The sequence below is a fragment of the Austrofundulus limnaeus genome, unplaced genomic scaffold (genome assembly GCF_001266775.1).
Source record: "Austrofundulus limnaeus strain Quisiro unplaced genomic scaffold, Austrofundulus_limnaeus-1.0 Scaffold6, whole genome shotgun sequence".
Taxonomy (NCBI): domain Eukaryota; kingdom Metazoa; phylum Chordata; class Actinopteri; order Cyprinodontiformes; family Rivulidae; genus Austrofundulus; species Austrofundulus limnaeus.
In genome coordinates, this window is record NW_013952408.1 from 3931086 (window position 1) to 3958356 (window position 27271).

Sequence of the window (27271 nt, forward strand, 5' to 3'; positions counted from 1 at the left end):
CACTGGTTCTGTCTAAGCTGCCTTTACAAGAACAACTCAAGGAGCCATTTTTTCAATTGTAGCAATGACATTAGTCCTGATTCCAGCCAATTTTAATTCAAAATTTTTGCAAATTTGTAAAACTTCAAAAGTTATTCATCAAATTTTAGTTTATATGTCAGTGATTGATTATTTCATTATATATATTTTTTTATTTTTCTTCTTTTTTATTGTTCTTGTTTTGTCTGTTTTTTTTTATGGACCATAATTGTGTCTAAATAAAGAGATTGACTGAAATGTGTTTCCATCTCTCATATTGCTCATTAACTTTTTTCAAAAAAAAAACAAACTAAAAACCATCAACCGCCCAAAATACACCCACTGGAACCGGACTGGAACGTCAATGGAAAAGCACCTGAACTGACTCGTTCCGACACTGACCATACGACACTGCACTAAATGGCACTAGTGGAAAAAAGCTGTAAGTTACCGCTATGCGGTATCTAGTTTGAGTCAAATTTTCAGGTTAACAAGACAAATAATCTTACACATTCTGAAAACAAGATTATTATTCTGACACAATCAGTTCTTATTTAGTAAATCAGTCTCAAAACAAGATCAAAAAATACTTTTTTGGCTGGATATAAGATTATAAAACTTGGTAAGATGGACAGTTTTTGAAGTGAACGCGCCGCTCTGTCTTTTCCTATGTCTGCCGTCGCTCTCGACAATGCTTTGCGATGCACACCGTGTCATGTTTTGATGCATTTTAGCCCCCCCTCCTCCTTCCACTCCTTCCCACTATCCCAGTGCCATTTCCATTCTTTGCATAAATGCAGTCTAACAGTATTAAGTATTCATGCGTGTTGGAGAAGGTGGTGCATGTCCTTCAGGGTAAGTGTCAGGCCTGCGTGCCGCACAAGAAAAGCCCCGGAGAGAGGGGAACATTAGGATCCATCAGCCTGACAGACAAATCATTCTCTCATGTAAACATAAATATGAGGGTATGTTTCCACCGCCATCCCCGCTATCTGTTGCTAGGCTACCTTGCATTAAGCAGTGTAGCTGTCCCTGTTCATTTTGCTCCAGGGATTCTCGCAATACCATCATATAACCTGCTGAGTCTTAATGAGAAGGCCTGCTCATGTGAGTAGATATGGCGAGATGGGAAATTTATTCCAAAAAACACGGGATTTCAGCAGCACGTCAGCAAACGGCGGCGGCGAGGAAATGTTTATGAATTTGAAGTGTTTTGGAAACAAMAACAACAACAAAAAAAAGGAGCTTTGAGGGGAAATATCTCTCTTCCTGTGCACAAACACACCTGACACAGGAAAAGGTCACGGCAAATACACACGCTCGCACACACACATGCTCGCACTTGTTTGAGCACACACACACACACACGATAAACAATATGCGCCGCCGAGCTCCATAAAGGTCATTTGTTGTTGAGAAATCACTGATCCCCAAAAGCATTAACAAAGTCAATTAACTGTTCTCCCACAAAGAAGAAAGAAACCCATCTCCAATAAAAATAGAGAGCCGAGCGTTGTCCAGGCACCCCCACAATTACAGCAACTGCGTCCCCAGATAATTGTGTGAGCCATAAACGAGGGGAGAGAAAGACGGTGGAAGGCAATGGTCACTGAGAAGAAAGAGCCGGGAGATGAAGGGGGGGGAGCGGTGCCAACAGCTGGCGTGAATAGATTGTGTGCGGGATGAATAAAAAGTTGAACCTTTCCCTGGCTGCATTCAGATGTCTGCCTCTGGGTGATTAATCATGGCCGTCAGGACCTGTAATCCCTTTTAGCGGCAAACAAATGCAGCCGCTGTCCTCTCCTCTGCCAGGAGCGCCCAGGGCCCGGGGCCACCAGCCCGCCTGCCTGGTCACAATACCTGAAGCCCAGCGGAGCCACCCTGGGGAGCGGGAATGTGTGGACACACCGTAATCTGCTCCAAACATGATAGGGCGGACAAAAAAAATAAATAAATCCCACAAGGCAGTTTCAACAGAACTGTGTGGCATCCTTTGCTTGGTTTTTGTGCGTCCTCTTTGTCAGCCGTTGAGGCATTTGGCACAGCTGCGGGCCAAACCGGTGAGGACTCAAGATGAACCAGCCGCACCGGGGGAATCTGCAGGAAAAGTTCGTCTGAAGAAAGAGGGACGTGCGGATGCTTGTGAACGGCTTGGCGGCATGTGTGATGGGATTACAGTCGACGGGGGAGTTCCCTCTCTTACTGATATCAGTCCTCGCTGCTGGCAGCTAGTGAACTTTGCGCTTGCATGTACAAATGATCTAGTTAGACACACGCAAAAAAAAAGAAAAAAAAAACAGAGAGAAAGTAAAGATTCAGTAACACTTGGAGCCCAGGAGAAGAAAGTGTGTCATCAGCATGAAAATAGAAGCCTGCTAACGAATTCCTAATCATATCCGCCATTTCCTCCAGGGGGTTTATGCTAAGGAGGTTAAAAACAGTCTCCGTTAGATGAGGATCGGTGTTGAATTTGCTTAAGAGATTATTTCTTGGCGTTCCTTCGATGTGCTATTGTTATTAGTTGCTAAATTTACAGTTTTCTCCTCGAAGGTACAAACCGTTGGCTGTTCTATGTGCGGCCATGTTTCTGGAAGTGGTAAAAGTGCAGCAGAGGAGGATAATTTGCCCACGTTTCCCTCCTGGTTGTGAGGATATTACGGCTCTTTTGTGCCTAATTTGTCAGTCAAAAAGTGGAAAATAATATCCTACAAGCACAAATCCAGCACTTACAAATCAGAACTTGTGGAAATTTGAGCTTAAGTTCTGGATCCTGTAACGCCTGTGTGGTTTTTACAGCTGAATAAAGAATGCCCCCATACTGGTTCAACCGTGTACGTGACCTCTGAGTATTCATTAAAAAAAACACACTTTACATTAAAAAAAATCCTTTGTATTTGAGTAAAAGCAAATGTCAGTGTTCCCACTGAGTGAAGGAGTGCTTTTATATGTGTGAAAGGTAGTGCGGGCAGTAATTCACGGAGGCCGTGGAAGGTGGCGAATGTTGGCAGTGCGGCAGACTGAGGAGAATGGGCCACGTCCAGCCATTTCCAGAGCCTTTGTGTGAGTCTGTTTGACCAGGCGTCTCCTGGTCCACAGGAGCTGCAGCTTCAACACATCCAGCGACGGAACAAAGCGGCCATTATCAGCTGGATCTCATCCACGCTCTGCCTCCAATCGCTGACACCCAGGCAGGCGGGGTCCAGCTCTGCTCTGCTCTGCTGGGATCGGGGGCGGACTCTGATGTGAACCGGTGGGGGGGGGGGGTCCGTTAAACACACAGGCGACACCTTAGCTGTGGATAAACATCGGCACAATAGCGTTCAGCACCGGTCGCCCTGGAGATGAGAGAAAACAGAGTACGGCGTCAGTGGTGACAAAGACAAGAAGAAGTCAGGAATCATGGGTCGCTGCCAACTGAAAACACTAAATGTTCTCACTTTGCATCACAAACACTGTAAAGCCTCCATTCAGTGGACGGGGTTATATATATGTAGAGCGCCACCAATAAGTCTCTGAAGAAACAATTCTGCAGCACTGAAATGCGTTCGACACATTTACCCATTTCTATCCACCGGTGGGTTTGAAAAGAACGAGCTCATTATCATTTGACAGTTTATCATTGTGTTTGACACACGTTGTTCTTTGAGCTCACCTGAAATCCAACAAAGAACCAAATATTACAGTAAATATCTCCAAACACTGTAAATCTGTTCATGTGTTGAGATGAGTTTTCTTTTCTTACTCTTGTGTATAAAAAAAAGGGCTTTGTATCGTACAGTCCAAAAGCACGGAAGAAATTCTAAATCTCATTTGTTTCAACTTCAGCTACAAAAGTGATGAGAAAACCTGGTTTCTGGTTTCTGCAATGAATGACAGAAACTGAGCAAAAAAAAAGAGGAGGGAATAAAGCCTTTTCCCATGGATTATAAGAAGCACAAAGCCTATGAATGTTACACAGGTCGGTATTACTTTGCACATACTGTATAAGGAAATTCATGTCTAGTAGATTACTTCTTTGTTGTAACAATGCTTCTTGGCAATAAATCTTATATTAAGTACCTGATTAGCAGCATCTGGGTGTACCAGAAGCTCAAAACAAGTGTCAATAACAACGGCAAAGATAGAACTTGACGCCAACCATTTATGTCCCCCGTCATGGACGGACGGAGAGCATTTCTATGTCCCCGCCTCCGCGATGGGGGACAAAAAGCTGTTTGGCTAACACATTCTCACTCCCAACTCGTCACATATTGACACTTGGTCAGGTTCCATATTATTTTGACGAATCTGGTAATACCATCACGTCAGTTATTGATACACCAGACATTTTCGGGTTCTCTCGGCGTCCAGTTTCGATGTGTTGGGACGCAAAATATAGGGGTCTTTGAGTTGGGGTCCGTGGTTAATATTAGGGATCAGGGTTTATGGTTAATTTTAGGTACTAGGGCCAGGGACATGATGTCTACAGCGAATAAAGGTAATTTTAGTTTTTGTGCATTTTCTACACTTTTTGAAATTATGCTTAGGGTTAGGGGTAGGGTTGTCAATAACTGAAGCAAGGGGGGAACCCGATGCATCGAAACCAGACACAGAGGGAACCTGACCAAGCGTCAATATGTGATGACTTAGAAGTGAGAATGGYTGGTTTGGCAGTGAAGATTTGGCAAATTTTTTCATGTGCGCTACCCACATATTCAGCTCTACTGCTCATCCCACAAATGCATGTTCCTTACAAATGTGGCACCATTTAAAAGGGAAATTAACAGGCTCTCTGACGATATAAGATTTATGCTGCGTTCTAGTAGTCCTGGGAAGTGGTAATTTCCCTGTTCCCATTGGTAGATTTTAACTGGAATGCCCTCTCCAGTGGTAATATTCCACTTGTATAGAGGAAGAAATGAAACTACCCCCAGTTTTGATTTCAAGATGGCGGCTACTCGCAGCTTTAGAAAGTTAACTCTTACTGTTAATTATCTTTCTAAATATTTTTGTGCATATTTAATCACTCACACAAGTAGTGTGTTTTCTATGCAATACTATACTTATTAAAATCAATGTTTATTTGCGTGACATACATAGTAGAGCTCTCTTTTTGTCATTGTTTATATTGTATCAGTGTTGTAGCTAGGTTAGCGGCAACAATACAATCTCCTGTCGGCTAACTGGAATGGAGTTTCATATGGTCTGTTGGGAAATGACGTCAATACCATTTACCAGTTCCCAGAATACGATGTAAATGGAACGCAGTATTATTGCCAAGAAGCATTGCTACAACAAATAAATATCCTATCAAAAACAAATTTTCTTACTTTTTGTGCTAAGTTTAGAAGAGATGGATGGATGTTTATTATCACTCCAACGACCAGCACGGACAGAAGAAGGTTTTTTTATTCTTATCATATTTTGAAACTAATGAACCATGAATGCTCACTTTAAAAACTTGGAAGAAATGTGTCATATTAAAAGTAAAAGAAATTTTATTTCAGACACACACGTGCTAATGTGTTTTGTAGCAGCATTTGTTGATTGATTTGTCTCCCATCTTCACACAAAACAGAGTTTGTAATTTAGTGCATAAACTGCGAAAGTGCAAATGAGTGTGGTGAAGATGGAAAAACCCAAACATGTGTTCCAAAATAGTTTGTACAGATTTAAATACACAAAACGGTGTTTAGATGTTTCTGTCAGTCGCTAATCTGAACGCTATAAATTCAAGTTAGCGAGTTACAAAACTTGACATACTTGCAAACAACAATTAGCTTAATTGAAGTYTTTTCTTTGATGTGTTTCTCAAACATCAAGTTATCAGGTTAGAAAAACGCTATAAATCATAATCAGCGTATTTACAGTTTATTAGAGTCGAGGTTTCAGCGTTTGCCGACGACTCCACGTGCAAATTCCCTTCAAAGCCATGTGGGCCAAATTACATCGGACATGTTTGTCTAATGAAGCAAAAATATTTGAGTGGATCTAAAAAAAAAGARAGAAAATGGCCACATATTCACAAGTGTTTCCTGCTTTCATTTTTCACCCAGCAGGAACTGCTTGTGATGATTTATAGCGTGTTCCTGCATCAGAAGCACTTTCTTGCTTTCTGACTCTTTTTCACTTCTAACCAGCAAATAAAGCCTGTCGATACAATCATCCCCTCTAACCTCTGAATCTGACAGCACGTCTGCTAAACACTTCCAAGTACACTGCTCTGAAAGGGAACTCATTTTTTTTCTCTGTCTTTCTCCCTTCCATGTAAACAGCTCTTACTTGTCTCCACCTGCTTGAGCTGCCGTGGCCCCTTTCTGAATTCTGCAGAACTCCCAGTCCACTGCGGTGTATCCGCCTGGAAACGCCGCAGATGCCAGATCCTGGGTAAGTTTGCGGGAAGAGGAATTAAAAAGACGAGGAGAAGTGATGGGATGAAGATGTCAGGCACGGCAAATAGAACTCTGTCACACTCTTCTAACGTCTCTGTCACTGATTATCAGACCGGAGATTCAAACACACACTTGCGCACACTCACAAACAACGCATGGGCTCGGTAAGCAGAAGCATGAGAGGAGCTCTGATTACACTGAAGGGACCAGATRCAGCAGCTGAAGAGGGTGTTTTAGTCGTCAGATCAGGTTAACATAATAAAACGACGTTAAAAAACCACTGAAAAGTCAAGTGAGTAGCATTCATCTTRTAACAAYTCTGCTGCRAAGACTTCAGTTTGGGCTTTCATGTGGACGTCTCCCTGACATGTACCACCCACCTTAAACATTGTTGCAGTTGAAGCACACCCTCCATGGCAACGGTGCCCACTGACAGCAGCCCCCCGCCTCCAGCGGGAGAAGAAAACGCCACGGCAACTCTTCAGGAACAGCAGGAAGGACACAAGAATGGGTTGACCGAGGCTTTTTCTGCCCTCCACATTCAGGTCATGTAGAGTTCTGGCAACAGCAAGAAACACGCACAGTGTCAGACTAACACTGAGGGCCAAACACTTCTGATACTTGGTTTATATTAGTCAGCATTTATGCCTTGAGTGCAGACTCCTGTGTGGTTGTGAATCAGGTACAAAGTCACTCTTGTTTATGTACTTACGACTTCAACAGACTTCTCATATTTAGCTTTRTGCAACATGTTGAAGTGGCTTCATTGTTTTAAAATCCTGGCAAACAGCACTTCTAAGCAAACTAAACACAWAGGTTTGCTTTGAAATATGTGAACAGATAATCTACCTCCCAAAAAGACAAKTTGAATCCTTATATGCATGGATGTAGCCCATCCCTGCTCCAAACAAACAGACAACTGATTATGATGAAAATTAAAGTAGACATATCGTGCTTTTAAATCCATGTTTTTCCATATTTAGATCATTCATTTTGGGTTTACATAAAGTGGAASTGCAATACTTTGGTCTGAATTCCTCCTTATTTTRACTTTAACAGCAYCTCTTTCACTTCTTTTCTGGTCTCTCTCAAAKCAACTYGTTTTGAGGCTGTCTCTTTAAATCCAAACATCCAGTAACATTTATCYAGCAGCACAGAAATRTTTTATTTACAAGTTAATCAAAATATGTCAACAACGAAAGACTTGTCCATCCAGCCTTTRCATGTTGGAGCCAGAGTCTGACCCAGAGAGGAGACTGAAGAYGGTAAAATTGTAGTTGGTTAGTCCAGATCTTATTTAGAAGGTTTGTYGCAAAAACTGTGACCCAATATCAGACAACTTCATAGAAAATAGAGGAAACCCTTAACAGAATATAAAGACATCACCCCATAGACTCCAAGTTTACAACAAAATGCATTTAACAGCTAAAAAAGGATTTTGCACGATATGTTTCCTTTAATGCTTTTTTAACTGGTAATTTATTTTGTGACATCTGGRTGAATGTGGACTGAAATCAAACGAACATGTGGTTAAAGCAAACCAAGTTCRGGTCTCTTTGTTCACAAGAAATTAGCTTTTTAATTTTTTTTAAAGCAAAACTCAGCTAAATATACAAACATGGCAAATCTTATAATAAAAAAAAATCGTTGTTGTATTGTAATATTGCCAAACGCAAAACAACAGTTTTTTTAACAAAACTCCTAAAATGTATTATTTTGGATTGCATCTACTGTTGAAACCCAATTCAAGATGGCCACCACAGTTAATCAACCTTGGCTAACACACAAAAAATGGCTCTAATCTGTAAAATTTACAGACTGAGCTAAAATTGGACATGGTAGTAGCTGAGAGTCATCCTCAACACAACTTGAGATCTGAAGACTCTGGATACGGGTTGGACCAAAACAGCTACAATTTTGTAATTTCTCAACAAGAAGAGGTTAGTTTAAAGTTTAAAGTCAGACATGAAAAGGTGGTGGGCGATATGCATTCTTTCATGTGAACTGTACTGACTGATCTAATACATTGAACAACAATAAATAAATAAATAAAATAAAGCAGAAATGAGTTTATTTTCACTGAGCCTGGTAAAGGGAGACTTTATGAGGAGTGACGTCTGAAAAACAGTTTACTGCATTGTGTTTTAAATTAGTTTGACTTGAGCTCTGAAAGACTTTTTTTACGTTTTTTTTCTCCCTGCTGTAGTTCTCAGTATGACCTGTGAAGACTAGGCACATTTGAAAGCAAGTTCCTCTTTTGACCTCGGATTGATAAGTTGTTCTTTAATCAGAACTTCTATTTTTGGGCAATCAGACTTGAACTGATTGGTTCTGTCAGCTGATACTTTTTGATAACCTAAAAAAATGTCAAGAAGATTTTGACACAGTTTCTAGTTTAATTAAACTTCTGCTGCTGAAGCAGTTTCAGATTCAATATTTTTACGGATGTGTGTGTGTGTTTTTAAAGAACGATTCTGCAGCTTTTTGGTTTGAAATCTGTGGTCAATATGTGGTCGAAGAGCAAAATCCAGCACTGATTTCCAACCTAATTTATTTCTGCCCAGACAGGGTTTGAGCACCGGGAAGTTCTCCAGAGCTAGGATTGTTTTTCTTGGGTCTTCTGGGGCGGGAAAGGGGGATCAGGGGGCGAGGAGTCAAGGGGAGGACAAGGTGACGGATGGAGTCAAGGCGTTAGGTCAGCATCGTGCAGCCAAACCCGACCCTCCCCACCACTAACTATGATCAAATACATCATCCGGCTCTGTCAACACGTGTCCAGCTGGATATCACTTCCACATGTGCAGATGGGCCTGTGGCTGTGCAGCAACACACATTAACATGCTTATCAGTGCAGAGCTCACGGAGGATTGCTGACAAAAGCAGCGTTTTGGTCCGAATAATGGATGCATGAATTCAATCTGTGAGTTTCAAAAGGTCAGCATGTGCAACGGGGGAAAAAAAATAAAAAAGAAGAGAAGCACGTCGTCTCGGAAAAAGGGAGCCACAAAAGGGAGCTCCAACAAACGGGACGCTTAATTGGAAACCGGTTGAACACGAGTTGTTTTAGAATTCAAACTGTGCGGCGTATTGTGCACGTTTAGCCAGAAAGTTAATGTGCGGCGAGAATTAATGTGCGCCAATCGCTCCCGCCTTCAAAAGAAAACGCGCCACAAAGTGCACGTTTCTTTTCAGCGTTCTGCCGACATTCAGACGCAGTATTTTTTTTCTTTTTTTCAATACAGAATTCAATTATGTGGAACACCTGAACAAACAATATCTCGCAGCCAATTATTCAGAGCCTTGGAAACCACTGGCAAACAAATTAGCAATGTTAATGTGAGTGTCTTGATATTTTTGGCTGCTCACAAAGGGGAGCAGCACCAACACCCCCCACCCCTCCAGCCCCACCCTCCCGCTCTGCCATTCGAGGCTATTGTTGACTGATGAATTAAACAGGTTGGATTTGATTTGTGAGGGGAAGGAGAAAAAAAAAGAAAAGGAAATTTCAGGTGTCAGTCTGCCGCTCATCCTCAGGCATCTTTGGCATTTTCTATGTTCATTATTGTCAGACGCTTCTGGGTCATAAAAGAAAGATGTTTTTGACTGCAGACAGACGTGTTTCAGCTTCGGTTTGAGCGGCACTATTCGGGCTGACATTTCAGCTCCCAGACAGAACAATGAAAAGTTACCATGAGATGTCTTGGCAAGGCTGTTGGCCTGCGTATTGATTGGGCGAAGGTCCAACATCCTCCCAACTAAAAAGAGATTAAAATATCAGACTTGTCTGAGACATTTATGGAGTCTGTGACCTCAGTCGATGCCGAAGTGGAGTACATACATCATAGTCCATCTCTGTGAGCTACGCCGAGTCTTGAATAACACTGACAGACAGAAAGAAGGTGAAAAGGAAAATCGGCTGCACCTTCCCTGGCTGATGCAGGAGCAGGGTTTAGCTGCAAGTTGTGGGTGTAAAACAACTTAGTCGCTGTTTCWTTAAAAATTCACACCATGTCTTTGCATGTAAATGTTTAACACCACGACTTGTTGTCTGGGATGTTTCTCCTACACCATCTTCTTTTTTTTTTTTTGGTTAAAATGGATGAGATTGAGTCTGTGGGAAAGGCAGGAAGACAAAAGCGTGAAAGATGTGTGTGTATCCATTCACAGCTCAAGAGGACCTTCATTACAGAGCAAGCAGGTCCTGTCAGCGTCTTTTCATTACACGGTCCCATATATCCACCCCTGGTGTCCAAACAGTCCGCTCTGTCGCCTGTCAAGAAAAGGCACTCTCGGGGAAAGTCCTCCTATCTTCCACGATCCCCTCCTCGCCACGCCTGGATCCAGACTGCGAGGCGGGAGAGGCCAGGCAGAAAGGGAGGAATCGTGTTTGCCATCAACAGCTCAAGAGAGTAGCATGGCAGCAAGATTGATGACACCTTCCCGGAAAGTAACAAAAGAACTCCTGTGCACGAGGGCCCGCTTATGGGGCTTGATAGAGTTGTCATCCTCTTAATAAACAGCTCTGATATGTCAACGGCGGTGGCAGCAGGGACTACAGCACGCTCACCCGCCGTGCCACGGGCAGGGACCACCGACGGGCAACACAGCACACACATCCGTGGGTGATCCATCCGGATGAAGGCTCCTGTGGGCGTCAAGAGGGCATTTACTGGAGAAGAGGGAATAAATGACAGAAATGCCCCAGCCTCTTAATTTAACTGATGGGGGGGGGAAAAACAGAGATTTCACTTGATAAAACATGCAAGACGTAAAACGTTTGGCTGTTTTAGTTCAGTATGTTTTAATCTACACCACATAGGCACAGAATGTCAGGCTGATCGTCTCGACTCGGGCTGAGTGGTTTTAGCAAGACCCGAAAGCAGGCAGGTAGGAGACAAACTCTCAATGAAGCAAGACTTTCACGACTCAAATCAAGATGTTCAAAAGCATGACAGAACCAAACACAGACAAACCAGCAGGGCACATGAACCTGACAAAGGCATGTTTACTGGAAGGGATGATTACTAAATAAAAGCAGGTGTGCTAACAGAAAAAGCAGGGACAGTCAGGTTAAGATAATACATGATCTAAACATAGTGTTATCGAAGAACCTTTAAATTCAGCCCTACCTGATAAATATGTGGTAAAATATTAAGGTGGTTTTAAAAATAATTTGATAAATAAGCATGCTTTTTTAAAAGAGAAATGACTGAAGAAATGTTTAACATAATGTTTTCTCTGCACAAGCGTCTTCGTCTTCTACATTTGTGAAGAGAAATAGCTGAAAGTCTGAACACGACTCTGCACTTAGGTTCAGCTTCAATAATATATCGGAGCAATAACTCCATTGTTTTTTTTTATTTAAATTTCTTTCATGCTTCATCCTCTTTGTGTCCCTTGTAGTTGTGCTTGTTTTTGACATACAGCTGGCATCATCTTTAAAGTATCCACAAAAAAAAAAAACATTTTTTCTTTTTATTTTAAAGGACTGCACACAAATCTGTGTTAGTTTGAAGAATGTTTGTTTAATCATTACCCTAGAGAAAGTTTTAAGTGTTAATATGGGATTGTCAAAACACAAATTCCTCGAAATATTATCAATACAGAAACTGAGAAAACAAACAGACAACTAGACATGGGTTTTTACGATGTAATAACAAGTGCGCATTGCCACGTAGCATGTCATTGCAGCATGGCTTTGCCTGCAGCATTGGACTTGCAGAATGAACTTTGACCAAGTTCAAATGTGTTTTCTMTAYCAGCTTGTGCCTGTCACGTCAGCAGGTGTTTAGAATTAAGGTAATTGAGTTACAATATGAAGTTTGAAGAGATTTTTTCTTAAAGTTGCATTAGCCAGGTTTTGATCCCTGATCTCCCACATGAAAGTCCATGACATAGACCATTAGACCAATGGAGTTGTGGCAGAAGGTTGTGCCAGGGGTTGGATTGTATGTGTGCAGAAAGAGGCCACATTGCCAATAAAATTATTGACACTAAACTGCATAATATTACAACAATAGGGCAGTTTTAAGACAATATTATAGTAAAACATCAAAATACAATCATATTAATATTGTAATCACTGAACTACTGATTTAAAATATTATGAAACTATGGTGCAGTACCATATTGTGTAGATGCAGCAGGGGGCAGTATTGGACCAATACAAGGCTCCATTGACTGCCATTATAATTTATTAAACATTAATATTTCAAAAACTATAAGTTTTACAGGCACCAAAAGGCATAGCCATCATTTGGCACAGGGGCTTTACAGATATAAATTACAATGGCAGCTCTAGGACAAAGTATGCAGGAGGAGAAGCATGCCAAAGCTGAGATGACTTGGATGGGAAACGAATCACAATAGTGTGCATTGCATTGGCAATGCACACTGACAAGTGACTTGGATACAAGGGTTGGGTAAAACTGAGAGGTTGGGAAAGAAAAAAGTTGAGATTTAATGAAATAAACTAAGAGAAAGAAAAATTTTAGCGACAATTAATAACTAGCAGAAAGCTAAACCTTGACCCTTGCACTAAAAATAATCAAATCTACATGTTGAGTCATTAAAATTATAATAAACGGTAAATTTCTATAAGCTTGGGTGTAATTTTGCATATGGTTTGCTGTTTTAGATTGTTCAGTCTTATAGATTTAGATACTGGTGTTGTATTTTTGTGGTTAAGCTCAGGTTAAAATGCACACGGTTATTCCACAATGCCACTTTTTCTGCAAGTGATATAAAAGATTAAGTTAAAACTCACTCAAAATGAAGTAGCTATGAGAAAAAACAACTGAATTGTTTATAATCTCTAATGAAACTGGAGAATATTCGACTACTTGATCATTCAAAAGAACAAAAAGGAAAGCTCCAGATTTCCAATATATCTTTAAGAGCACCTGAAGATAAAAAAAATAAGAGAAAAATTAAATTGAACAAAAAAATTCTTTACTTCATAAAGTCTCCCACTCACAATATTCCCTTATTTTTCACCAGAAACGTTGTTGTCTCTGTCACGATTCAATCTGCGGCGCACTCCCCACTCGCTGTATAATACCTAGTTAAAGCCAGCAGGGTGTGAAATGGTATTTGGAAATAAATGAAACTGACTATGAAACAGTGGAGTTGGGAGATATTGCCATGTCAAGATGACAGACAAGTCGAGGAATGGAGCAAAAAAGTTATTATCCCAAAGAACAGCGAGGCTGGATTAAATATAACCCATGATGCCGGGCGCCACTCTGCCTTCACCAGAACCAGAACCGCAGAGAGAAATCAGACTAGAATCTGGCATCATTTCAGCGGCTGATTGTTTTTGCATGCTGCGCAGCCAATAAGTGTTATTGCAGATTCTTCCCCTAATGATGCTCCGTATGAGGAGACCTGGATGGAGCTTCCAACACGCTCCTGGCCTGATTTACAGCTGGACTGGACGAGGCTCAGCGGACCTGCTGGGCATTGAGATTCTGACAAATCTGTTGTCAGCCTTATTAATTTTTAAAGTTGAGTGTTGTCTTGTGGTCTAGAGGGCGTGATGATAGATGATGGCCGAGGGATTGCAGAGCCTAACGGTAAAGAGGCCGAGGGGTWAAGGTGGAAGGAGTCAGCTTCAGACCTGAATCAAATCTTATMCTGAGGCATCCGGTCCTGGTCTTCGAAGGCCACTATACCAGGTTTTATTTTAGAGGTTTCTCTGCTCCAACGCCTGATTTGAATAAACGTGTGATTAATCGGCTTCTGCAGAACTTGAAGAGGTAATTCAATCACTGATTTAGGTGTTGAAGCAGAGAAACAAGGAAAACATGCAGGACGGTGKGACTGGACACCCATGCTCTAAACTAGAGATAAATGAAACTCGTGTTCTTGSTTTAAAAGCCTCGCTTTTCTAACAGAACAGCTTGTTTGTCTGACAGGATGCTGTTAAAATGATCAGAAAGCAAAATGCTTTTTTTCTTACACAAGTAGCTGCTGCCCTCTGCTGGAAACATGAAACAGAGTTTATCACATTCACTAAAACTTTGGGATCTGCAGTCTTTGATTGGAGAAAATTATCTCACCAGATCTGCACTATAAGAGTGTGGTGTTACAGTTTTATTATATAAGATAAAGTTGATGCAGAAACATGTATAGGAAACTTTTAATCAAGGTCACGTTCACTTTTTTGTTCATTAAAGTAAGGATTTTTAACATATATGATCCATCAAAGTTGTTTTTTTAATCATTGCGTTTTCACTCATTAACTGTCCATATCTATGATTTAATCATGACTTCATTCGTGTGCCGAGGGTTAAAAGAGGAAAGTCTATAACAAACTATCTGAAGCAGATAAGAGTGTTTGAAAGTAACCTTAAAAAAAGGAAAAAAAATCCTGCAAAAATGAAAAACCCTCAGGACTTGAGAGTTTCGACTGGTTCTCAGCTCTTTGGGAATTGTTGCTGCTAAAGTGGGTTTTTTTTTCTGTCTGTCAAACAGTTTTTCCTTTGGTATTTCTTTTTTATAGATTCATTTAATAAAATTAGAACAAACTGTCTCTGTGACAGGCTGCTGGAAAAGAAACTTCACTTTAAAATGTGCCTTTTTTTGCTAACTTTTTCACAACACCGGCTTGTCCGTTCAGCTGAAGAGACTTTTTTTTATCTGCCCGGATGATCCTTAAAGGGGTTTAATGGGCTGAGAGAAAAAGAAGCCAACAAAGTCTAAAGAAAAACTCTGAAAAACATTCAGACAAACCCTGAAGAATAGTGATCAGGAGAAACTCTGTGAAGCCAACATTTTTTTTAAATTAGGGATGATTCAAGACTTTTGCACAGATCTAGATCTTTGCAACAGATTTACTTAAAGAAATGTGACAAAAAAAGGATGTTTCCAACATCTTGCTCCTCCCTCTAAACCCAGTAACCCGTCCAGCAGTTTGACTGATCGTGAACTTATAGACACAGACATGGTTCAACAACACAGGTGGTAAGAACCTGATGAACTTTTGACACATTGTTGTTTCCCAAAGATTTCTCTCACGTGTGTTCCTCCAGTTTGGGGTCCTCCTCCCTCCTTAAACACCAGGTATCAGATGACAGAAAACTCCCAGCAGACTGGTGAAGCAGCTTGCACCGCGCCCTCGGGGAAGTTTGGCACTGAGTAAACCGCGCCGCCTCCACGTGTTTTCTCTGAGAACACAACGGTGAACTTGAGACCTGGTTTATGAAAGGAGCTGGTCCTGATCGAAAACACCAAACGTGTCATTTTTTTTATAAACAGTGAGATAATTTGATTAAAGATTTGGAAAATTGTTGATAAAATCAGATAATTGCCTTCACTTGAATATCAGTGAAACAACTCTTTCTTCACATGTGCTTCCCTGTTGAAAACATTTAACATTTATTTGGTTCATTAATTAATATTTTAAAAAAAGGTTGTGCATAATACTTGATATATGCTCTCAGTATTAGGATATGGTCTTCCCACTTATTATCAAAATTTTGTAGAATTCTTTGGGAAAGCTTTCAGCAACTTTTCTGATTCCAAAAACATCTTGAAGCTGTTCTTTATCTAGAAACCGTTTAAAGCAGCTGTTAACATGATGTACTGGAAAGAAGGTAATTTAATTTTGTGTAGAAGAGAGCAAAACGATGTATTCAACTTGTCTCTTTGAATCCGGGACACAACGCTGCCGAAGGGACGCTGCTCGCTGACAGGAAGCATGTTCGAGTTAAAGGCCTGTTGCGGGAAAAACTCTGCCTCTGATGAGAACGGAGTTAAACTGCGACACGATCCCATGTGGAAACTTAGGAAATCTGAATTAAAACCAGAGGAAACCTTTTAGGTATTATGAGGGCTTTTAATTGACATCAGCATTAACTCTCACAGCTGACCTCAAGCTTTCCTGCAGATCCAAAACATAAACACAGGTCTCTGGATACTTTATTCATCCCCCACTAAAGCTGTAATGGTTCATGTGAGACTGATCATCCACCCATTTATTATCTTTACCTGCTGTTCGTTTCCTTGTCACAGGGCGTCTTGGGTGTCTATCACCAGCAGTCACTGTGCGAGAGGTGAAGGTCACACTGGACAGGCCTCATGTCCAACATAGGGACACGTGAACAAAAACAAACAGTTACACTCTCATTCACACTTTAGAGTTATATAAATTAGGTTAATTACTGTTTTTGGTCTGTGGGAGAAAATCAAAGTACCTGGAGAGAACATGGAAACTCCACCCAGAAAGGCAGGTCAAATCTGCAAACTAATGTCAAGCAATATTTAATGTTAGATAAAAAAATAAATCATCATTCAACACATTACATAGAAATAGGACAAACGACTTGTGGGGATGGTAAAATGAAGTGTCATGATACTAAACTGTGTAATTTGTGAAAACAGAAGGGTTAATTAGAGATTATCTATGGTTTTTTGTAGAAGGGTGAGATTTCTGTGCCCATTGTCACGAGGTTCTTCTAATGTCAAAAAGAAAAAAAAATTGTATATCCTCTGGACGGGTTCTTCTTTAATGAAACGTTTCGTCTCTCCAAGAGACTTCTTCAGTCTGAGAGTTTCAGGCAAAATTCAGGCTTTTAAGCCCTGCCTCCATGTGACTGATACTCACATCACATGGCTATCGTTGACACCTAATTAACACTTATTGTTAACAGGGGGTGGAGTGATACTGCCAATGGCAGCGCTGTAGGAGGGGGACAACTGAAAACGGAGGCCTCCACCTCTGTTTAATGATAAATGGTCTTTCTTCACAAAAATGGCTTATTTTACTCCTCTCTCAAACCAACGTTCCTCTCTATCAAGAACGAGAACATCCTCATCTCTGAAAGAGTGACCACTGGCCTGTAAATGAGTGAAAACTGCAGCGTTCTGGCCATTAGATGTAGCTCATCTGTGTTGGGACATTCTTTTGAACAGTGGCTGCTTTGTTTCCCCGATGTATAACTGGTCGCAGTCCTCCTGGCACTTAACMGCATATACAACATTGCTCTGTTTGTGCCGGGGCACCGGATCTTTGGGGTGAACCAGCCTTTGCCGTAATGTGTTTTGGGGTTTGAAAGCCACTGGGACATCATGTTTAGAAAATAAACGTCAGTTTCTCCGAAACACCCGCAACATACGGAATAACCACTGGTTTGGGTCTGGGTTTAGGGTCTTCATTTTCACCTGAAGGTTGCATGGAATCCTGTCTGTGTTTCCTGTCTGCTTTCAGGAAAGCCCAGTCAGGATAACCACACTGCTCCAGGGCCTGTCGTGTGTGTGATTTCTCTTTCTGCCTGGCTCCTGGGTTTGTAGGGACACTGTCTGCTCTGTGGTACAGAGTCCTGATCACWCCTAACTTGTGTTCCAGTGGGTGGTGGGAGTCAAAACGCAAATATTGGTCTGTGTGGGTGGGCTTACGATACACGCCAGTTTCCAACCGTCCTCCATCCGAAACCGAGACATCGCAATCCAGGAACGCCAACCTGCCATTTTTTACATCCTCTCGTGTGAAATTAATATATTCATCCACAGAGTTGATGTGATCAGTGAAATGTTGGACTTCCTGGGCTTTMATTTTAACCCAGGTGTCGTCAACATATCTGAACCAATGGCTCGGTGGCGCCCCTGAAAAGGACATCAAGGCTCCTACACAATTTTTTTTTCTTTTTGATTTTTTACCTGGATTACTGAGATGCATCAGGACATTCTTCTAATGTCCATCATTAAGCTCCTAAATATAACACTGCAAACAACATAACATCAGAAAGTAACGCAATTTCAATTCTCTGTATGTTTTGCACATATGAAGCATTGACAATTAAACTACTTGAATCTTGAACATCATAAGCTGCATTAAAGAAAGTATGAGTTCAATCCAGTGCTGTTGGACTCCAGTCCGGATTTTACTTCCTGCTTCGCCTCAGTTACGTCACAGGTAAACAGGAAGCAATCCTGCAGCCATGAAGCCGTGAAGTCCGGCAGCCGAAGGTCCGAGTTAAACCTTGAGCTCCAGATAATGAGGAGAAACTCCAAACGTGTACGAGTGGAGCTACACGACAGGCAACTCTGACAATTAGCGTCACATTAAACTTTAGCAAGACCTGCTTTGGAAAATGACGGACAGAAACGAAACACCGGAAGTGCAACAGGCTCTTCAGAGTTCAGGGACGCACCGCCAAAATAAAAGCTCAGTGGACTGTGTTAGTGGTTTCCTCTCACAGTCCAAAACATGCACCTTCAGAGTCCTCCTGACGACTAAATAAATAAATTAAACAGTAAGTTCTGAGATTAGTGTACTCAGTAAACGTCATATACGTGAGCAACTTTAAAATTCAAAGGCTTTAATGGTTTAAAGAACATGATTGGTTGCCAAAAGTTTTGTTATGGAAAATGATCCTTTATATTAACTAATAATACTTGTCCCAGTATGAAACTATTATGTGTGGACAACATAGGGCTAGTTTTAAATGAAAATTAATTAGTGTCTWTTTCTGTTCATTTTATGCCCCTGTTAGTTTTAAAGTGTTAAAGCGAGTTTTAAAGAAAAGGATGCAAACAGCCATGTAGCAGGCAGAAGAGGGCTGCAGCCCTCATTAACACACCTGTGCTTATTTCCACTCTAATAAGAAGGCCTGCTGTGAACCAGAACCTGTCCTGACAGACCAGCTCAGACCAGGACCAGCACAGGAACCCGTTCACCTGTGAAGTCACCCACACCTCAACTTTATTTCTGTTTTTGTAATCTGAAAATCAAACATTTTTAAGTTGTAACTCCTGAAATAAGTAAGTATCTTAAATCAAAGGGATATGTTTGTAAACTGATGTGTATTACATAATTTGTTTCCCAGGCTGGGACATTTTTAGAGCATTTTACTTATAGGTTAATTCATTTACTGTTCTATTGGTTTATAAATTTGCTTGTCTAATTAAATTTGTTTTTCCTTTTGCAAAGGTAGAATATCATATCAAAAAAAAAAGTGAGCGACTTATAAAAAGTCATTTACTTGGCTGATGATGATGGAAGCAGATAGCTTAGGCTAATTAAGCAGAATTTTTCCTGCCATATTTGTACATTTAARTGAAAAGTAAATGCTTGTTACTCAAGCCTATATATTAATAAATCTTTGAGCTATCTTAGCAGCTAGCAGTAGCTCCAAACTACAAAGTGTTGGGAGTGTGAAAACCTAAAATGTAAAATATAAGCTCACATTATGTTAGCCTGCTGGCTTTCAATATAAAACATGATTTTTTTTCATAGTTTTAAAATATTAATTCAATGTCTTCACAGCAAAAATCCGTACCAAATGCTCTTATAGGAAGTAGGTGCAGTTCTGATGTCGACCACACGGTGGCGCCTCGGACTCACCAGGACAGGAAATTATGGTACATTTTGTCCCACACGGTTCCGAGTCCATCACTGGACCACGTTTGTTCCGTTTCAGACTCGGTTCTTTGTTTCTGGCTTCAGTTCGAGTAAAAAAAAACCTTCAGAATAAGTAAATTATTATGAGTTAAACGTCTGTGCCGGCGGCTCAGGTGCTGCCCGGTCTGTTTTCTGTCCAATCAGCTCCCAGCGTCTCTCCTCCCTCCGACCAATCAGAGCGGCGCGACGTCCCTCGTTCAGGCTCTTATAAATTGGGCTCGCTGCGAGCCGCTGGTACCGGAGAATGAGAGAGGTACTAGCGAGTCAGCATCCGACCAGACCTTGGACCGTCCAGTCCTTTAGTTTTTATTTCAATTTTCTTGTATCTCCAGGTAACTTTTTGTCTTTTTTTTAAACCTCTGCTTTGTGTTCATGTTTAACGCGGTCAGCTTGAACTCTTTCAACCTGACTTCTCCTTCACTAATGCAGTGAATTTCAACGTAACTTGTTCTCTTTTGTTTGTAGAAACAGCCTTTTATTAATATTCTTACTTTGATCTTTAATGTTACTATTTTCATGTCCGGTAGTTGTAGTATTTGGTAACTTATAACCAGGAAGAGGATGATGTAATGTCTTGCAGTCATCTGTAATCATGGTGATTGCAACAACTTGGTGTAGATTGACACTTTCTTATCTGTAATGCGTCATCCTTCTGTCAGATGTCTGTCTCCAGGGTTAAATTTTATCATTTGACGCACGATTAAAATTCATTTTGTTGAGAGGGGAGGTTATTAAAGGAGAAAACTGGAAATGTGGTTTTCTTTTCTTTTACATCCTCAAGTTTTCATCCCCTCCCCCTTCTGGAAAACAGTGGTGCTGTTTTTTTGTGTGTGTGGAGTTGGCTCCCACCCCCTCCTCCTCCTCCTACAGACCCTCATTACGCAACATGTGGTCCACTGCGGTCTCATACCTTCTCTCATTTTCAGGTGTGTTATAGTAGCAGCTAAGATGGCCACGTCTGCCAGTGCCAGCCTGAGTAAAGCTGTCAAGCAGCAGTACATGGAGCTCCCTCAGGGAGATAAAGTCCAGGCCATGTACATTTGGATAGATGGAACGGGAGAGGGGCTCCGGTGCAAAACAAGGACTCTGGATTCTGAACCCAAAAGCATTGAAGGTAAGTGGGGGTGTTCTGATACTTTGGCGGGGGTTCTGCGAGCTCTTCCTCCTGTGATTTTTTTTTTTTTTTAAAATTTAAAAATCGTTCTCTTGTTGCAGAGCTCCCCGAGTGGAACTTCGATGGCTCCAGTACCTACCAGGCAGAGGGCTCCAACAGCGACATGTATCTGGTCCCTTCTGCCATGTTCCGTGACCCGTTCCGCAAAGACCCCAACAAGCTGGTCTTGTGTGAAGTCCTGAAGTACAACCGCAAACCTGCCGGTAAACAAAACAGCTGTTCGCTAGCGGAACGTTTTACCGTAATGTGATGAATACAATAAGGTTTCATTGTGTGGAAATCAAGACGGCGAAGCGTTGTTTCAACGTTCTTTAATTCATTTAACAGAGTAACTCATTTCTTTAAACTCTTGGCTGTAAAATTGCGCAAAGTTATGCAGGTCACATTTTAACCCACACTAAGTCACTGTTGGACTTGACTGAAATGACGTCAAACGCATTCTTCCCCTGCAGAAACCAACCTTCGGATCACATGTCACAAGATGATGCAGATGGTGGCGGACCAGCACCCCTGGTTTGGCATGGAGCAGGAGTACACCATTCTGGGCACAGACGGACACCCATTTGGCTGGCCATCCAATGGTTTCCCAGGACCACAAGGTGAGGAAATGATTTTTTTTTTTTTTTAGTGTTACCCTTCATGCATAGTAGTTTAACACACTGCAACTTTGCAGGTCCGTATTACTGCGGTGTTGGCGCTGACAAAGCGTACGGCAGAGACATTGTCGAGGCTCATTACAGGGCGTGTCTGTATGCTGGGGTCAACATTTGCGGAACAAATGCAGAAGTGATGCCTGCTCAGGTAATGAGAAACCAGACTTTATTCAGGTGTTAAACTTGGTATTTATAACCTGTTATATGATATTAAACTTTTTATTTTGTGTACTTTCAGTGGGAGTTTCAGGTTGGACCTTGTGAGGGAATCGACATGGGTGATCATTTGTGGGTAGCCCGCTTCATCCTTCATCGTGTCTGTGAAGATTTCGGCGTTGTCGCCTCCTTTGACCCCAAGCCCATCCCAGGAAACTGGAACGGTGCCGGCTGCCACACAAACTTCAGCACGAAGGAGATGAGAGAAGACGGCGGATTAAAGTGAGCCGGCGGCTCTGAAGCGTATGGTGTTGGCCTAGTTTCACGTCTCTAACTCTGTTCCTTCTGCTTTCAGAGCCATCGAAGACTCCATCGAGAAGCTTTCGAAGAGACACGACTACCACATACGTGCCTACGATCCTAAAGGGGGTCTCGACAACGCTCGCCGTCTGACCGGGCGCCACGAGACGTCGAACATCCACGAGTTCTCCGCAGGCGTGGCCAACCGAGGCGCCAGCATCCGCATCCCTCGTAATGTCGGCCAGGAGAAACGAGGCTACTTTGAAGACCGCCGTCCGTCGGCCAACTGCGACCCGTACGGCGTGACCGAGGCCCTGATCCGCACCTGTCTGCTGAACGAGGAGGGTGACGAACCAACCGATTACTAAACCCCATCCCCCCCAAACTCATGGACTGACTCTACTTCCCTCCTGATTTTAGCACTGTATTGTATTTTTCTCCCCTCTCCCACTAAGAATTTTAACTAATGGTTTAAAGTTGGCTGGTCAACTTAAACGTGACACGGTAACGAGGTTCCTGGAGGTTTTGAGCTGGTAACGTCAGGGTACATCTTTCCTTGTGTCTTTAGCAAGGATTGACTTTTATAATACTGTTTTTATAACCCTGAGTCATGTCATTCCCTCTTGTCTGTTTGTGACTAAAATAAAACTAAAGCACAAGGACACTGCAGAGTAGGGCTGGACGACCATGTGTAAAGTAATAAATGTGATTAGTTCATGTATTAGTGTTGACTCTCAGATGTCCGGTCTTCAATGTTACTAATGTTTTCATTTTATGAATTTTATTATTTTTTTGGTAAATGATGTCTTCAAATTCTGACACATTAAGTCAACTTGTACGGTGCACTTATAGATGTCCCAGACATAAGTTGTTGCCATTTGTAGATTTCCTCGAGGAGTTTTATCCTTTTTTGTTAACGACGATATTGTAATGTCACCTGATTTGGTAAAACATTGTTTACTGAACCTGGTGTTTTTTATTGATACACTTAAAACATTTATTTTTATCACAACACGTGTCTTGACTCTTGAATTTCACAGTTAAACTCATCAGGAGACACCTTTTTGTTTAAGCTAATATGCTACAACTTTAGCTTCTGGCAAATGGGTCTCTTAAAGGTGTCTGAGCCAGATCGTTGTAGACTGAATCATTCATGCACTGATTTTTTTTATTTTATTTTATTTTCTCCCCCACTGTAATTGTATAAAGGGGAAAAACAATGGTTTCTGGTTGGCATCAGAAGTGCAGGCTGGTCTCCAGATTGTGGAGAACCGGCTTCAGTTTGCAAAAGCTGTTGAAACAGCTGGTGCAGCAGGATTTTTATGGTAAACTGTAAACAGAGTAGTGAAGTGAACTGCACCCAAAAGGTAACCAGTAAAGTTTAAACGTTTGCTTTTGGCAAGCATGCTGTTTGTCAGCTTGTCATAGTTTTTGTGCCAAAAGCTCAACAGCAGCTTTGTTCTATTTTTTTTTTCTTTACAAGCCTGTGGGTTGTAAGTGGAAAGTGGTGCACTCACGAGACAGTTATTTGGCTCCTTCGCTGCAACACCCTAAGGGTGATATTCCCAGAAGTGCGGTGTCAAAACTGCTTTCCTGTCAAGACTGATTATTATGTCTGAGAACTAGTTATTTTGTCTGCGTCCTGTTGGTTACAAAAAAACAAATCTTTAAAATCAGTTGTCTACTTAAAAGCTTAGAGCAAATCTGATGCTGTAGCTTTAAGATTTTTGTGACTCTTGTACATTCTGTTCTCACATCTGTGGATAAACCTTTTTTGTTTTGAAACAGAAACGAGGTGGTTCAGTCATGACACCGACCTCCTTTGTGTTCTCCTATCGTGGAGGGGGGGGGAAGGGCCGAGGTTTGTTTCTGAGACCTTTCCCCTACAGTACCTTCCAGCTGCCTCCCCGCTGCACGCTTTTAGTTAGGCTGCTGATTGGCTTCGCCTGGAACAAGTTAACCAGTCACGCAGGAAAAGCACAGGTTTGATGACAGCCTGGTCTGAGCCCAACAACGTGCTCAAAACTTTTTGCATTTTTTTTGTTCTTTATCTTTGGACACTCATGAACTCAAACACTGTGTTCTCTTCACCTGTYGTGTGCATGTTTCTGCTTGATTCCCAGACTCTGACAGTGGACCGTTGAGTCAAAACAAGTCTGAGCTTTCCTAATCTTTTYTTAAATGTGAATATGTGGTGTGAAAGACTCAGCTACTACCACACCAAATTTGAGCTCAATATCCATAAAACTGACTGAACTACAACTATTTTTGGGTTTGATATGTTTGCTTAGTTTTGGCAGCCGTCATAAGTGTGATTAACTCCAAACGTTAAGGAGTTGTAGTTGTTTCCCCACTGATTACTTCCTGAGAATTTCATTAAAATTTGTCAAGTGGTACACAAGATATTTTGCTAACAGACAAACAGGATTGACTCCAACAGTTAATGCTGATGTTTTAAGCAAAGATCTTGTACAATAAGTAGCCCTGGGAGTATGTGTTGTGCATGACTCTCGGCTACTACCACACCAAATTGTTGCATGATTTCTGCAAAATTGGTAGGTTGTTAGCTGTGTTTTGTGTTTTCTGAGTTCTGCAGGCTGTGGCTGTCTTCTTGAATTGGGTTAACTCTGAAAGCTAATCAGTTCTACAGGCATATCTAATGATTATTTCCAGAAAGTTTCATTTAAATCCATTCAGTGGTTCATGAGATATTTTGTTAACAGACGCAAATGAACTCACAGACATAGGAAAAAAAATGTCTGGGGTTGGATAATAACACCTCAATCAATATTAAAAACTAAATAAATCCCAGCAGTGACTGCCACTCTCAGACCAGTCTTCCAAGTATAGCTAAGAATCTAAAAGCAAAAAGGGACACAATGTTCTTTCTTCTATGAGATGCACAGTCATCCATATGGTGCACATTTTTAATGTTCATTTTTATCATGTAGATAATTAAAACCGTAAATTGACCTTGTTTTAAGTTCAAATTCCGGTTGTTCGGTTCTGTTTTACCTAAACCCTGGTTTAATATCAGCCCACCCTTCTGCGATCAGAAACCCTCTTCATCACGTTCACCCTCTAAATTAAAATCTCTCCCATCTCCCTGTTTTTGAAGCTCCAATAAGGGGTTCAATTTGCATGCAGGATCCAAACCTCCTCCTGCCTGGGAAGCTCAAGCGACTGTGGGGGGCAGAGCGGGGAGAGCCCGGACAAAGGATGGAGAGGGATGCTGCCCTGTTTCCATGACAACCACCGGCATGTACAGGCTGGATCGTGGTACCTCTTGTGTGTGTGTTGATCCAAGTTATGTAAGTATTAAAAAATATTTATGAAATGGGGTCTAATAAGTGGGTCTGCACAGTATTTACATCAACAGCATTAAATAAAAACTCCCATCAAAGCATTTATGACACATTATGAAAAAAATAGTCAATATTCATAAATGACGCGAGTGAAGGAGCGWAAGGTGAATAAACAATATTATTTTAACAGTCTTGTCGGTGCGCGTCCACTCAAAACCCCTCTGCTGCGTTGTTGTTGTGTAACACATCATGCTGGTTCAAACCAGAACTGACTCTTCTCTTCACGGTGTCAGAGGAAGACGGTGGTGCAGGAAAAGTCCTGACTGACACAGACTGAGAGAGGGATGAAATGTGTGGCACAGATTTGAGGGGAGAGAAAAGCCTGCCTTTCGTTCTGCGCAAAGTGCTGCACAAGAAAACAGCAGAGATTATTTTTAGGACAGAAAAATATTATAGAGAAAAATAAAAACAGCATGAGTTGTCTTAAAAGGGGTCTGAATTGTTTCCCAGAACATTTGTGATAAAATCATGGTATTTGTGTAAATATAGGTTTAAATGTCGTCTTTTTAAACCTTCCCCATTTTAAAATATTTATTTTCATCTTATTTTCCATCTAGTTGAAGCTACTTGTTTTTCAAGAACCTTTCTGCAGGAACAAAACATAAATGATTGTTGGATTTTCCTTATTGGCTGAGTGTCCTCGTGGGATTGGGCTGATAATAGACGTCCTGGTGTCACTCAAATATATCTGAGTTCTGATTGGTCCTGCTGTTGCATGACACAGTGACACAGTTTTTGACTGTGCTGCTGCAGCTGGGATGCAGACTGATTTGGCTTTTTGAAGTTAAAAATCAGCCTGAACTGTAAAGCATCCCCTCTTCTTTTAACAGCAGTCTGTCCAAGAAGTGAGACTGGTTTTTCAAGTTTTCAGAGTGGAATGTTGTTTCATTCTTGTCTGAGCTGCTCGTTCGTCAGTCGTGGGTCTTCTTTGCTGGATTTCTTTGTTTCACGATGCATCAAATGTTTTCAATCTGAACTGCAGGCAGGTCAGTTCAGCACCTCAGGGAAGCCATTGTTGTTTTACGTGTTTTAGTTTTGTCTTGCTGAATTATGCAAGGCCTTCCAGGAAGTAGACATCTTCCCAAGAGCAAGTTGTTCTACTTGAATTAACATTTCCTGCATTAATATAGCCTTTTCCAGATGTATAATCTCCACAGACCATAGGCACTAATGCACCCCCATACCACAAGAGACACTGAATGCACACTGTGGTTCCTGTGTGTAGTGTTTGTGGTTTCCAAAAATAATAAGAAATTTTGATTCGTCTGACCATAGAACAGTATTCCAGTTCACTTTAAATGAGCTTTGGTTAAGAAAAGATGATGTTTCTATATTTAGTACAAAAAGTAAGTGATTCTTTCTTTGTTGTTGCATCTTGGCAATAAATGTTGTCCCAGACATCTGACTACCAGCACCTGTCAATATCAACAGCGAAATAAGCTGTTTGGCAGAGAAGATTTGGCAAATGTTTCAGCTACTGCTCATCCCACAAATGCACGTTCCTTACAAATGTGGCACCATTTCAATGAAAATTAACAGTCTTTCCATTGGAATAAGATTTATTGCCAATAAACATTCTTGCAAAAAAATCTACCAAACACAAATTTCCTTAGTGTTCACATATGGCTTCATCTCTGCATGATAGAGCTTTAGCCAGCATTTGTGGATGGCACAGTGAACTGTGTTTGATTTGATTTGATTTATTTATTAAACAGGAAAATATTATTAAAAATCAAGTCTGACTCAGCATAATTGCTGTTTTACAGCAGGTTCCTGTTCTGCAGCACATAAAACACTCAGAAATACAGCATCACAATCACATCATTATACAC

At 41.3% G+C, this 27271-nt stretch overlaps 1 protein-coding gene and 1 long non-coding RNA gene across 4 annotated transcripts; one reads left to right on the forward strand and one right to left on the reverse strand.

The window, feature by feature from the left end:
- Positions 1-3274: 3274 nt before the first annotated feature.
- On the reverse strand, positions 3275-16641 carry LOC106532734 (uncharacterized). 2 transcript variants are annotated; one of them, XR_001312135.1, is made up of 5 exons: positions 16586-16641; positions 16380-16466; positions 15408-15556; positions 6770-6947; positions 3275-3353 (listed from the first exon to the last, which is right to left on the reverse strand). It is a non-coding gene; the product is annotated as an uncharacterized LOC106532734 (long non-coding RNA). The 2 variants fall into 2 exon arrangements; XR_001312136.1 differs by lacking the exon at positions 3275-3353 and adding an exon at positions 6285-6380.
- A 2381-nt stretch (positions 16642-19022) lies between these two features.
- LOC106534396 (glutamine synthetase) lies at positions 19023-23086 on the forward strand. Of its 2 annotated transcripts, none has more exons than XM_014031028.1 (7): positions 19023-19151; positions 20718-20905; positions 21007-21168; positions 21418-21564; positions 21639-21766; positions 21857-22056; positions 22130-23086. In XM_014031028.1, exons 2-7 carry the CDS (start codon positions 20740-20742, stop codon positions 22440-22442), a joined length of 1116 nt encoding a protein of 371 aa, XP_013886482.1. In that variant the 5' UTR covers positions 19023-19151; positions 20718-20739; the 3' UTR covers positions 22443-23086. The 2 variants fall into 2 exon arrangements, with proteins under 2 accessions (XP_013886482.1, XP_013886489.1); XM_014031035.1 differs by lacking the exon at positions 19023-19151 and adding an exon at positions 20017-20123.
- Positions 23087-27271: the final 4185 nt, after the last annotated feature.